We start from the raw sequence: 13,376 nt of genomic DNA on the forward strand, positions 1-13,376 counted from the left end.
GAAGCGGCGTCCTATCAGTTTGGCAGCATTCGTCTGAATCTGAGCAGAAAGTATAGTGCTATACACTTCAGAATTCATCCTGCTGCTTTTATCATCAGTCAGGTCATCAATAAACACCAGTGACCCGGTTCCATTGGCAGCCGTACATGCCCATGCCATAACACTGCCTCCACTTTCCCAGAAGTTTGTGGTTTGGGCGAGGGTTACTCAGTGCTGGTGGAAATGCGCCTCTGCTCATGCTCAGAAGCACTGGCTTTGATTTACTGCTTCAGATACATACTTTGGTGTTAAAAACCTGTCGCTTGGATTTAAGGCCTGGCTTGTACTGACCACCAAGAAAGGAACTGTGTTCTCCTTGTTAACTTTCTTCCATGCAGGAGACTGTGCATTGTGATGCATTAATCCATGGCTGCCCTCCTCAAAACTCCCCTCTGCAGGGTGCCTGGCATTTCGAGCGTCCTGCAATGTAGAGAGGCCTTGTTTTAGTCTCTCTTGCCACCTCCCCCTCTCCCCCTGTTTCATCTGGCATGAGTTTGCCTCGTCAAGCCCACAGGACACAGTTTCCTTAAGTTTCTCCATCATTTGCTTTCCCTGCCTCGTAACTCTGGTTGGTTTAGCTTTAATTGAAGGTCTTTGTGGGGGACAAAAGTTTTTTTCTTCTTAGCCCAGCATTGCCATTGTAGGATTTTTTAGGACCCTTTTAAAAAAAATTGAAAGCAGGGAGGGTGTCTTTCATGCCTCCGGTGATGTGCCAGAGGCCTTTCTCTTGCTGTCTTGGAATCCCGGTGAGCAGCATCAATAGCTGAGCTCAGCGTTTTTGTTCTACAGCGATGTGGTCATCGTTGGTAGCAGCCAAGCAGGAGACATGCCAGAAAGGAAGAAGTTTGGCAGGATGAAACTCCTGCAGTTCTGCGAGAATCACCGGCCTGCCTATTGGGGCACGTGGAACAAGAAATCCTCAGCAATAAGCCCGAGAAACCCTTGGTCGAAAGATGAGGTAAGCCAAGGATGTCGTATCGCCTCTGTGCCTCCGTTTCAGAAGTAAACTAGCAGGCAGTAGTTGATGAATTTGTCTCGAAGGAGAGGAGACGCCAAGCTAGCAAACAGTAAGCAGAGACCATCACTCAGTGTTGGGGCACATGGCAGAAGGCCCCAGGTGCAATCCCCAGCATCTCCAGTTAAAAGGGTAAGCTGGCAGGTGATGGAAGATGCCTCTGCTGGAGAGCCACTGCTGGTTAAGCGAGGCAGATGGACAAGTTGTCTCCGAGCTTCCTGTGTCCCTTTTTTCTCCTAGCTGCATATGCTCCAATTGTCTAGCCTCTTGCTATCTCTCCAGCAGTCTTTACACCAGGGGTGGGTAACCTTGGGCCTGGGGACCAAATCCAGCCCTCCAGAGTTCCCCCAACGCCCCCTTCCCCCAACCACCAATCGTTTGGTTTCCTGGCTTTTCTGCAGTTTTCCCCCTAGTCTAAAAGGTCTAGAGAGCCCCAGGTTGGGGTAGGCTGCCCTGCAGTTAAGAGCAACACAAAAGGAGAGAATAGTTTCAGGACGCCATAAACGATTTTATTGATGAGAAGCCCGATGTGTTTCAGCCTCTTGCTATTTTGTTAGGCCTTCTAAGGGCTGCAACAATACATATATAGAACATAAATGAGACAACACAGAAATATATGTTTTTTAATAATTGGAAGAGTACATTGCAAGCAGGGCCTGTGTATGCTGCCTTTGAACATTAAAACAATTTCAATACTTCACTTAAATAATTAGGCACATTGCAGGCAAGAGGCTGAATCGTCTCAGGCTTTTCATCAATACAATCGCTTATAGCATCCTGAGACTGTTCTCTCTTTTTGTGTTGATCTTGGATGCTCACTTGCTTTGCACCCGTCCTACAAAGAATGTCTCTCCTAAGGCTTAGTTACTGGCATGAAGAGCTTTAAGTTACAATATGCTGGTATTTTTTTGCACTTTCAGGCCTGACTGCTTTGTCTTTGGCCCTGCCCACCATTGGAATGCAGCTCCCCAAAAGCTTTTCTGAAATAGGATTCAGCCCTTGAAAGAGGTCTCCCTGCCCCTGCCTTATACAATGTTCAGTCATTTGGGGGACCAAACTACCTTCTTTCATTGCAGAAGCTCTTGGACTATGAAGTAGAGAGTGACGAAGAGTGGGAGGAGGAGGAACCAGGGGAATCTCTGTCTCATAGCGAAGGGGTAAGTAAGGCTGTGTCATTGTCTTCTCCCTAAGGAAGAGAGTGCGTATTTGGAGACCTGTCTGTGGCAAGGAAGTCCACAGGAGGAGGCCATTGTGAAGGCACCCTAGCTCTTTAGAGCAGCCTCCCCCAGCTTGGTGCCCTCCAGATGTTTTGAACAACAACTCCCAGCATCCCTGACCATGTGGCTGGGGCTGATGGGAGTTTTGGCCTAAAAGTCCCATCAGCTCTGAAGACCTGCAGGACTGGGGTTCTTGTACAGCAGGCAGCTCCTCCATGTAAGTTCCAGCAGCCTGAAGACCTGCAGGACGGGTGTTCTTTTACATCTGTGTTGCTGAGTGGTCCAGCTCCCTGGTACCTTTTGGACCAGAGTTGAATTTGCATACTTAATATATCTTTGTGAACTGAGGGCATCACTTCCCACCCATCTAGGCTGACGGTGCCCTCTCTTTTGTTTAAGAGAGACCCCCATGTGGCTTTTTAGGACTTCCCCCTTCCCAAAGTGTATAAGACATCTTTTTGTTTAAATATCTCAGGATGATGATGAAGACGGGGGAGAGGAGGAGGAGGATGACGATGGCTTCTTTGTGCCCCATGGGTACCTCTCAGAAGATGAAGGCGTGGCTGAAGTAAGACACAGGATCAGTAAGAGGACCTTCCTCAACCTGGAAAGAGACCGGGAAAAGGCTGCCTGTGCAGCAGATGTTGATCTGCTGAACAAAGCGGCAATGTGCCAGTCTCTGCGACAGAAAGAATCCTACCAATTACAATCTATACCAGCTTACAATCCATACCAGGAAGCTGTATTCGGATGAACCAGATGTTAAGTCCCTCTTATTCAGGAAGGCATACCTGGCTTCTGTACTGTTTCTGCATGGTCTCTGGTGGTTCCTCACTTCTGCTCTGCAAGTAGTGGAATTCTGTGCTTTGAAGAGAGGAAGCAGTCCCTTTATATAGTAGCCACAGGCATTGTTGAACATGTGTGAGTCTTGCCTCTGATGGGCACCCCACTTTCTAGGTTGTGTGTGTGTCTTAATGCTTTCCCAGCGTGCAATTTAATAAAGAAAAAAAAAGACCACCAGAATTGGGTTAGATTTCAAAAAGGTTTGCTGATACTTTGATCCATGCCTCCTCCTGAGATGACCACAACAACCAGTTGGACTGGTCAAATGCCCAACCATTTGGCTGTTCTTCTTCATCAGAAAAAGCGGCACCCTCATCCTCTCCTTCCACTTTCAGGAATGTGACCCTGAGAACCAGAAAGCTCGTCAAAAGCTGAAAGCAAAGGAGTGGGATGAGCTGCTCACCAAGGGGAAGAGGTTCCACATCCTGCAGCCCGTGAAAATCGGCTGCGTTTGGGAAAGCAAGGAGAGCAGGGATGGGACAAGCCTCGATCTGAGGCTCCTGCAGCAGTTCACGGCCGCAGTCTTGGACTTGAGCATTGCCGAGGAAGAGCAGATCGAGAGAAGCAACAAAAAGAAAACGAAAGACCAGCAAGGTAAGCTGTGGGTTGAAACAGCAAACACCTATGGCTCTTCCACAGAGCAGGGGTGGCTTTAACCAAGAGTGTATTGTGTTTATCGTGTATGTATTCTTTTATTTCTTTGAACCCCAAGGCAGCTGGCTAAAAAAAACTATCCACACTGGAAAAGAACCAATCCACATAACATAATAATAGCAGAATAAAACTGTATAAAAACCAGATAAGATCAGGTGAAAAGTAAAAGCAGCAAAGAACCAATTGGCTTAGTAGGGCAAATTTCATAGGGAGGGTTTTGCCTCCTGTTGGAATGCCGTTGACAAGGGGTCTTACACACACACACCCTTGGACAGTTCCTAAGACCTGCTGAAGGGCAGGGATGGGCAACCTGAGGCCCTTGGCCTAATTTCATACAGCCCTCTGCATGTGATAAGTTCAGACATCTGGCAAGAGCGCTCTCTCCCCTCTGTGGCAGCCTGTTGAGTGGGGAGGAAGAGAGAAAGTGAAAAAAGTGGGTGGTTGAGACACAGAAAAGGGGCAACCCACCATTTTTGCCTCTGGCCCTGCGCACAGCCAATGTGTGGCCCCTGGGAGATTCCCCGTGAGGTAACACTGCCTTTGACAGAAAAAAAACGTGATCCACCCCTGCTGTAGGGACAGCATTACAGGGGGCTCACCTCCCTTTTTAGAATGGCCAATGGTTCAGCATATGGACTTGATTCCATGATTGTGGGAGTAGAGTTGCTGCTTGTCTGCTTTGGGAGTCATATATTGATGTGCTTTCTCATGGGGACTGAGGACAAGCAAGTTCAGCAAAGATGACCTTACCCACGAGGCAAGTTAACTTCAGGCGCATCAGAGCAGGATGCAGATAGTGTGGTGTGATTAACTGTGCAGACCCCGCTGAACAGAATGGGGAGTCAAGCAGGTGCCACCCTGGTTCATCTTGAGGCTTTGCAGAAGAATTTCCTGGTGGATTGCATCTTGCCTAAAAGAAGCGACATTCTGGACTTCTCTGTCTTGGGCACTAAAATGACGGGGGAAGTTAAAGACTGCAAGTAGAAGCTGAGCATAGGAGGGAACAAAACAGGCTAGAAGGGTTCTTTCTGGTGTACTAAACTTCTGCTTTTCAGAGGATTACTTTTTATGTGGAGGAGCATTAAAAAAGGAACCCCTTCTCCCACTGCCACCTCAGGGTGTGTAGTTCTGTGTCCTTCCACAGGATGCATGTGCAGAGAATACCTTTGCATTCATATGCTCTCAACAAGCCCATTACCATGTTCTTTGACTCTCCAGGAATTCAGACTGCTATTGCTGTAATCTAGCTTATATCAGGTCAGATTACCTCTGGAAACCATAGAAATGCAGGGTAAGAATAATAAATCAAGCCCAGATCAGATCTAACTAGGTGCAAATAGACAACTAAGCATCCATAGCTGAGTGGTAGAGCACGGTGTTTGCGTGCAAAGCATTTCAGGTTCAACCCCAGCATCTCCACATAGGGCTGGGGAGCCTGTGACTGAAACTCTGGAGAGCCACCCCCAGTCAAGGTAGACTAGTCTTTCCCAACATAGTTCTTCCCCAGCCAGAGATTTTGGACCAGAATGGGACTGATAGGAGTTGTAGTATTAAAAAAACAACAACATCTGGAGCGACCCAGGTTGGGGCAGGGCTAGTCCTAGGTGGATCAGTAGTCTCTCTCAGTGCAAGGTTGCATTCCTATTTAAATCAGTCCTTTGTTTGGAACCATGAGGACTGGAATCTTGCTTTAGTTTTAGGGGAAGGACTGTAGCTCAGTGGCGGGGGCCCTGCTTTGTGTGCAGAAGTTTCCTGGTTCAATCTTTGACATCTCCACTGGGAAAGAGCCCCCACCTGAAACCCTGGAGAGCCCTGGCCACTCTGTGTAGGCTAGCGCTTCTTGAATGATTTTGAAGTGGGACCCACTTGTAAACTAGCTGTACTTCCTGCTCCCCCAACACACTCGCCATAGACAATGCAGGAATACTGCCCCAGTGCTTAACACTGGGCAAGTTTATATGTTTCTCTTTTTCATGTTAATGCAGATAGTGTGTATTTGAATAGCGTTTAAGCCTCGCTTATATGGAGGGAGCTAGCAAGCCTGTCTCTTAAAAGGGGCCGCAAAACAGGAATGGTGTGCTTGTGGAAGAGGGAAAAGGCCCTCATTGTGTAACCCACCCAGGAACATGTTGGGCCTGCAGTTGGAGACACAGTTGTGAAGAGGTGCAAAACCTCTTTCAGGCTAAGGGCTGGGATTCATTTTGGAGAAGCTTTTGGGGGCCGCATTCCAGTGGTGGACAAGGCCGAAGGGAAAACGGGCAGGGCCCAAATTGCCAAAACATCCAGCCTATTGTAGCTTAAAGGTCTCACTGCCTGTAACAAAGCCTTTGTACAGGCATTTCAACCATTTAGAATGGGGAAAACACTGCTCCAAAGCAGGGGAATCACCAAACTTAGTTTTGGGGGAAAGGGGTGGAGCCAGGGGGAAGTGGTGTAGCCTTGTGGGGGACCCCAGAAGGCCAGGTTTAGTTCTGCACCCCTGGTGTAGACATTACTGAACTAGATGCACCAGTAGTCTGACTCCGTATACCGGGCTGTTTGCTGTATCCCTACGCTATCTGGATGTATTTTCTAAAATGGGTCCCTTTCCTGAGGCTTAGAGCCAAATAAACTTTGTCTGATTTGGCTTGACATGTTTCATCAGTAAAACAGAACCTCGCAATGCCTAAATTTCTGTTCTTTGTCCCACTTTAGTCCTGGGGCAGCTGCTTCCCCTGCTTCATGGGAACGTTAATGGCAGCAAAGTCATCATCCAAGAATTCCAGGAGTGCTGTCGGATGGGGTTGCTGCCAGGCAACAACGGCTCTGTCCCCACTTTGGACGGCGGGGATGCGAGCCCCAACCCCTCCCGGGCCCAGACTCCTGTGCACACGGGGAGTCCCGTCCCTTCCAAAGCCAGGCTGAAGCGAATCATTTCTGAGAACTCTGTGTATGAGAAGAGACCCGAGAACCGGATGTGCTGGTATGTGCACCCTGAGGTGCTGGAGAGCTACGGTCAAGAGAATCTGCCCGTCCCCTGCCAGTGGAACTACGTCACACAGGTTCCTTCGGTGGCCAAGGAAGACAATGGCAACTCGCCAGCAGTTGCAGCAGCACAAACCGCTCCCGTCTCTGCAAAACGGAAGTCAACGGGAAGCATGTCTATCACCAAGTTCATGAGGAGACCTCCAGGGGCCAGACGGGTGAGATCCTTTTGGCTAATCTCTTTCCCTCTCCACCTGTACCGCCTTCCTCTCCCGTCCAAACCGTTGGCCTCATTTCCTAGACATTTTGTGTATCTCAACAGCAACCAAAGTTTTGGACCCACCTGGTACCCTCCAGATGTGATGGACTGCAACTCCCATCATTTGCAGCCAGCCAACAATGGCAGTTGCAGTCGAACACATCTGGAGGGCATCAGGTTGGGGAAGGCTGGTCTAGCTAGTGTGCTGTAGTCTAGTGGTGGGCAGAAGGAAGAGCTGGATCCACTCATAGATTTCTAGGTGATCTGCAGTTGATTAGCAAGACTTTCTGGCCTGGTTCAGCATAACTCTAAACTATGGTTTATTTAACCCATAGTTTCTTGCCCTATCCAGGGTTTTTCTAGCAGACAATCGAACAAACCATGGTTTGATTTCTCAATCCCTGGGTTGTTTCCCTCCTCCTCGACTGCTCCCTCCCTGTATCCCAAATTCCTTTGCAGCACTGTCATACTGGCATGTAGATCGGATGGGTTTTTTTTTGACTGCCCTTGCCCACCATGTCTGTAGCCCGGCAAAACAACCCATCAACAACCCATGGTTCTGGGTTCACACATAATGACAACCCATGGTTTAAATAACCCAGACTTCACAACCCAGCAACAAACCATGGGTTCTCTTTCTGGGTTGTTCATTGCTAACAGAACATGGTTTGTTAGCGCAGCTGCATTCACACATCACAACAACCCAGAATTCAACAACCTATACCATGGGTTAGTGTTATATGCAAACCAGCCTTTGACTCTCTGTTGTTTAGCAATAGTAGCACCAAAGTGATTCCTCCCCGACCCCCCAAACACTACTGAAATGAAGAAAGCTGCAGAGGGGGGTAACCAAGAGTGAATTTTTGTGTAGAAAGACAGAGTTCCTTTCAATTCTGGTACTCAAAACAAAAGTCCTGATTTCAGAATCCTTATAATGGTAAGTGCAGGTGTTTTGCAGTAGGTTTTGGTTAGTGGATCTCTGGGTTCAAGTAAAAGACAAAGTAGATCTGCAAGACTGAAATCTGTAGTAGATAAACCAGAGAGACCCAGCTTCAAATCCCCATTTAGCTATGAATCTTGCTGTGTGACACTGGGCCAGTCACTCCCTTTCAGCCTTCTCTGTTTGGAGTCTAAAAATTGGGGCTGGGGTGAGGGAGACAACTATATGTGCCACTCTGAAGGCCTCAACGGAAGGGTGGGAGAAATAAACAGCTCAAGGCAATGTTTGAGGTTAGCTGGCATGCCATCTCCTTTTCTCCACTGCTCCCTCACCCACAGTTCATAGGAAGCTGCCTTTACACTAGGTCAGATGCTTTGTCCATTTAGGCCAGTTTTCTCTGCTCTTGACCTGTCCAGGGCCTCATCAGGTAGAGAAAAGGTCTTTCCCCATTGTTTGCTATGTGATGCTTTTAACTGGAGATGCTGAGACTTGAACCTGGGACCTTCTGCATGCCAAGGAGGGGTTCTGTCACTGAGCTAGAGTGCCTCCCTTTAATCCTCTTTCCCATCTGGAGCAGACAGTCCTTGCTCATATACCAGGGGCAGGCAGCTATAATCTGGTGGGAAGCCAGATGACATCAGGGGCATGGCCCCACGCCTTGACATCATTTCCTGTTGCTGGGATCTGGCTTCCCCTGCTCCACACTTTCTCCACTGGGCATAGGCATAGACCAGCGGTGCAGAATCTTGTTCAGCTCGAGGGCTGAACTCCATTGCAGAGATGTGAGTGGGGGGGAGATGACACAGTGGTGGTGAGGGGTTGAAGTCAAAAGGAGCAGGGACTAAATCCCCCAAATACCAGCATATTTGACCTTCAAGCTCTTCCTGTTAGGAACGAAGCCTTAGGAGAGGCATTTCAGCCTTTTAGCACTGGGGAAAAAACTGCAGAACAACTGGGAAACCACCAAAGGACAGTGGTTGGGGGAAAGGACTGTGGCCTTCTGCGGGACCTCATTTATCCCTGGGGCCTGAGATTCCACGTCTCTGGCATAGGCCCTCCATAAAGATTTCTCCTTTTCAAGTTCTTCCCTCAGCTATCTCCTCTTCCAGCAATGCCCCTGCCCCCTTCAGTGCCCCTGCCTCATGTCGCTATTCCGGGTCAGGGCCTTTCTTTCGTTTTGTGGAGGGGGAGCAGCATAATTAACCTGTTTATCCGTCAGTGATGTCTGACAGTAGCTCCTGTTGTTGTTGTTGCTGTTGCACAAAGGCTGAAACCACAGAGATGGATGGATTTCAGGCAGACACGGAGGAAGAGGAGGAGGACGACTGCATACTTGTGGGCATCCAGCCAAGTGAAGGTGAGAGAACTAGTTCAGGTAGTTGCCCTCCTGCTCAGAGGCATCCTAGTAACAACCCCCTTTAAGCTGCCCTGAAATCCCGCCCCCCTCCCCATTTAAATGCAGCTTCCTCAGGGGCTCTCTGTAATAACCACTTTTTCTTTAAAAAGATTCTTGTCCTGATGGTATCAGATGTTAGAAAATGCAGCACTAAGAAAGGTAGTGGCTGTTCCATTGTTTTCCAGCCCATCTTGCTCCCTGCCCCCAGCTGTTGTCCTCCAGATGTTTTGGACTTCATCTGGCTAGTAGTCAGGGATGCTAGGGGATTGTAGTCCAAAACATCTGGTTGGGAAAGGCCATTTTATACAGTGCCTGTGTTAATGTGGTCACTGGCCCAGTTCAGACATTGTGACCTCAGTCCAGCAAGCCGTGGCTAATTAAGACCGAGAACAGGTGTCGTGGGCACGTATTCCTCCCTCCCTTCTCTCTTGTGTCTTAGTGCAAAACCTCTGGGGTTTGTTGCATCTGAGCTGGGAAATTGCAGCTTTCACCTCTTGACTACAAAGCAGGTTATCAAATCAGGAGCCAAACTGCGGTTTGATATCTTGTCTTGTAATTGAGGGGCCGCGGTGGCTTAGTGGTTAAGATGCTGAGCTGCAGACTGGAAGGTCGGCAGGTCAGCAGTTCGAGACCCGAGTGCTGCGTGATGGAGTGAGCTCCCATCTTCAGTCCCAGCTTCTGCCAGCCTAGCAGTTTGAAAGCAAGCAAGTGCAAGTAGATACATAGGTACCGCCTCGGCGGGAAAGGTAACAGCGTTCCGTGCACCTCGGTGTTCAGTCACGCCGGCCACATGACCACGGAAGCATCTTCGGACAGCGCTGGCTCTTCGGCTTAGAAACAGGGATGAGCACCGCACCCTAGAGTCGGACATGACTGGTTGGGGACACCTTTACCTTGTAATCAGAGATGAAAACCACCGTTTCCTGGTTCCTACATAATGGGAAACCGTGATTTAACACATCTTGTTTAAGCTTTTGCATGATTAGCTCATAGGGGAAAGGAAGGGGGGAGGCTGCAGCTGCAACAGTTGTCCGAAGAAACCATGATTAGATAAAGCATTCCAGATAGTTGTGTCTCAGTTGGGCCACTGCACAGAAATGAAACTAAGATGGTCCTGTAGAACTGCACTTGCAGGCCTCTTGTTAACATTTAAGTCAGTAACTAAAGCACGTGCTTCATACAGTTTGTGTGTCTAAAGACACTTCACAGACATCCTCTCTAATCCTTACAAGAACCCTGTAAGGTAGACCCTTGTATTGTCTTTGCACTGCAAATAAGAAAGGGGTTGTTATTATTATAAGCCCTTTCTTCTCCTCCTCCCCCCCCCCCCGAGAGAACAGTGGTTGCCAAAGTCAACAGGTGAGTTCATAACAAAGGGAAGATTTGAAGGAAGGCCTTCCTCGTTCACAGCTCAGTTTCTTAGCCATTATTTAGCTACTGCGTCTCAAATGTTTTGAAGCAGCCTGCTTTAAACTCAGTTTAATGTCGGCCCCCCCAAACTCAGGGGGCTTTCTTGGCTCTTCTTTGGCAGGGAGTTTGCAATGCCAGAACTGAGCTGGCAGGAGGAAAGCCTTAACTACCCCCCGATATTCATCATTAACAGAAGCTCAGTGAGAGGCTGTAGCATGGAGAAAGCCCCAAGTTCCAGCACCAGTATCTCCAGGACCACCCTTTACTCAGAATCATGAGGACTAGCATATTTATTTTTAGGAGAAGAGCTGTAACTCAGTGGTAGGGGACACGCTTTGCATGCAGTAGGTCTCAGGTTCAATCCCTGGCATCTCCTGGTAGGGCTGGGAAAGACCCATGTCTGAAACTCCAGAGAGCTGCTGCCAGTCAGTGCAGGTAGTACTGAGCTCAGTGGACTGACCATGTTTAAGGCAGCTTCCTAATATATACAGCAAATATATTCACGTTCTCTGTCCATAGCTCTCCCCACAATCTTGGGGTGGCAGAAAGAAGGGGCGGAGAATTGCTTTCTGTGTTCAATGAGTGAGCAACGGAAAACCTTCCTGAAATACCAGAAATCGAGAGGAGATGTTCCTTCTGTCTTGGCATTGGCCAAACTTCAGTTGGCAGTAATTATCACTGGAGAGAACGGTGCAAACGTTAAGAACGTAGGAGCCCTGCTGCATCAGACCAAGGTCCATCTAGTCCAGCATTGTGTTTAGTAGCCAACCGGCTGCCTGTGGGAAGCCCACAAGCAGAACATAAGTGCAACAGCACCCTCCTGTTCATGTTCCCCAGCAAGTGGTGTTCATAGACGCACTGCCTCTGACACTGGAGGCAGCACAGAGCCATCATGACTGGTGGCCATTGATAGCCTTCTCCTCCAGGAACTTATCTAGCCTCCCGTTCTAAAGCCATCCAGATTGGTGGCCACCACTAGATCTCGTGGAGGTGAGTGCCAGAGTTCAACCATGCATGGTGTGAAGAAGGACTTCCTTCTGTCAGGCCTGAATCTCCCACCTATCAGCTTCTGGGTTGACCCTGTGCATTTCCAGCATTATGAGAGGAGGAAAATGTCTCCCTGTCCAGTTCTCCACGCCAGGCATCATTTCGTAAACCTCTCTCGTGTCTCCCCTCACTCAGCTTTGGTTGTGATGGTAGGAGCCATCCCAAAGGTGGTTTCAGACAAGGTGGCTTCCCTTCTACCCTACATGTGTGCCTCATACAGAAAGAGGAGCTGTACACCCACCTTTTTTTGAGTGACATTTCTGTTTTCACAGCACCTGTGTTGGGAACCCCTGAAATTGCTTCAAAGATGGAACATGCTGCCGCCTCTGCTACAGTTGCCATTGATTCCTCCCATGCCATTTGATAGACCTAGTCCCCTACCTTTACTGCTCTGTATGTATGTAGAATTTGTTTTAGTATATTGTAAAACATTTCAGTGTATCTTGTTTTTTGTATAAGATACTTGAACATACTCTGTGTTCCTTGTAAAGAGAAGACAGCACTTTGTTCTGCTTCAGCGTGGTGGAAGCTCAAGTCATGTGTTTTTAGAGGCTTAGTGGGGATGGAGTTAGATGAAGAAAATATTCAACATATAATCTCTCTAATAAAGGCATTATTGAAATTTTGGATGAGGCTTTGTACAAGACATAGTGTCTGTTGTTTTATCCGAATGGATGGCGGTAGCAAGTATTCTTTTAAGTACTCCAAGACACACTGAGATGCCCACATAGAAAGCTACAGGATGTTTAAAAATCTTTTCTTCATCTAAAGAGTAGATGGCACAAAATCAGTGAGAGATTCAGCCCTCCACCCTCAACTACCATGTTCCAGGGGCGGGCAGACATTTTGGCCTACAGCTTCCCCGCCAGATTGGGAAAGGCTAATCCTCCTCAGAACCCTCAGCTACTCCACCTCTCATCTGTAGCTCACAAGCAGGCTGTAAAAAATACCCTTCCCCTCTAGGCTGTAAATGAGGAGGGAGGCTCCATTTAGTGACCTGCTGCTAGGTTTGTCCCCCAACTATTCAGCTCCTTTAAACTCCAGCTGGTCAAGGGAACATTATCCCCCTACTGAGCAGAAACAGGTCAGGGAAGGAGTTCAGAGGTCTACAAGCCAAGAGATGGGCATAAGCCTCTCGTATCTCTGCTGCTGGCAGACTGGGACTAAAAGAGGAGGAAAGGAGCTCCCCTTTTCATGGCCAAGGGGTTCCTGCATGTGTTGCTGCTTCCTCCAGAGGACCAGCTTTTACACACACACACACCCTTTATCACACACATCTATCCTTCTCAGCCGAAGCTGGATATCCCATTTGGCAGGGATGCTGTAGCAGCTTCGAGCAGAGGGTTGGGCTCAGTGGCCTCCAGCGGTGTGATTCTGTAGCAATGGGGACAGTGCCAGGGCTGTGACCCTTCCTTAGTGGTGGGGCAGGGCCTAGGTGAGTGCCACAGCCCTTCACTGTTTACTGAAGTGGAAGGCTCATCCCTTAGACATGCGAAGGTCCTTTCTATCAGGACTTCTTCCTTTGTTTACCTGCAGGGGCTAGGTAACAGGTGTGCCCTGCCTCTCACACAGACACATACAGAGCACTCAGT

At 48.6% G+C, this 13,376-nt stretch overlaps 1 protein-coding gene across 1 annotated transcript in view; it reads left to right on the forward strand.

Moving 5' to 3' along the window:
* The window catches only part of CHAF1A (chromatin assembly factor 1 subunit A), a 38,642-nt gene extending 26,212 nt beyond the window's left edge, over positions 1 to 12,430 (forward strand). The window contains exons 9-15 of the mRNA XM_084825851.1: positions 829 to 997; positions 2,131 to 2,211; positions 2,747 to 2,839; positions 3,450 to 3,708; positions 6,463 to 6,950; positions 9,198 to 9,288; positions 12,057 to 12,430. Of these exons, the coding sequence (XP_084681977.1) occupies positions 829 to 997; positions 2,131 to 2,211; positions 2,747 to 2,839; positions 3,450 to 3,708; positions 6,463 to 6,950; positions 9,198 to 9,288; positions 12,057 to 12,148 (1,273 nt within the window). The 3' untranslated portion in view covers positions 12,149 to 12,430. The remainder of the gene's footprint in view (positions 1 to 828; positions 998 to 2,130; positions 2,212 to 2,746; positions 2,840 to 3,449; positions 3,709 to 6,462; positions 6,951 to 9,197; positions 9,289 to 12,056) is intronic.
* Positions 12,431 to 13,376: the final 946 nt, after the last annotated feature.

The sequence above is a fragment of the Heloderma suspectum genome, chromosome Z (assembly GCF_057233095.1).
Source record: "Heloderma suspectum isolate Gila_16-S chromosome Z, 16-S_ref, whole genome shotgun sequence".
Lineage (NCBI taxonomy): Eukaryota > Metazoa > Chordata > Lepidosauria > Squamata > Helodermatidae > Heloderma > Heloderma suspectum.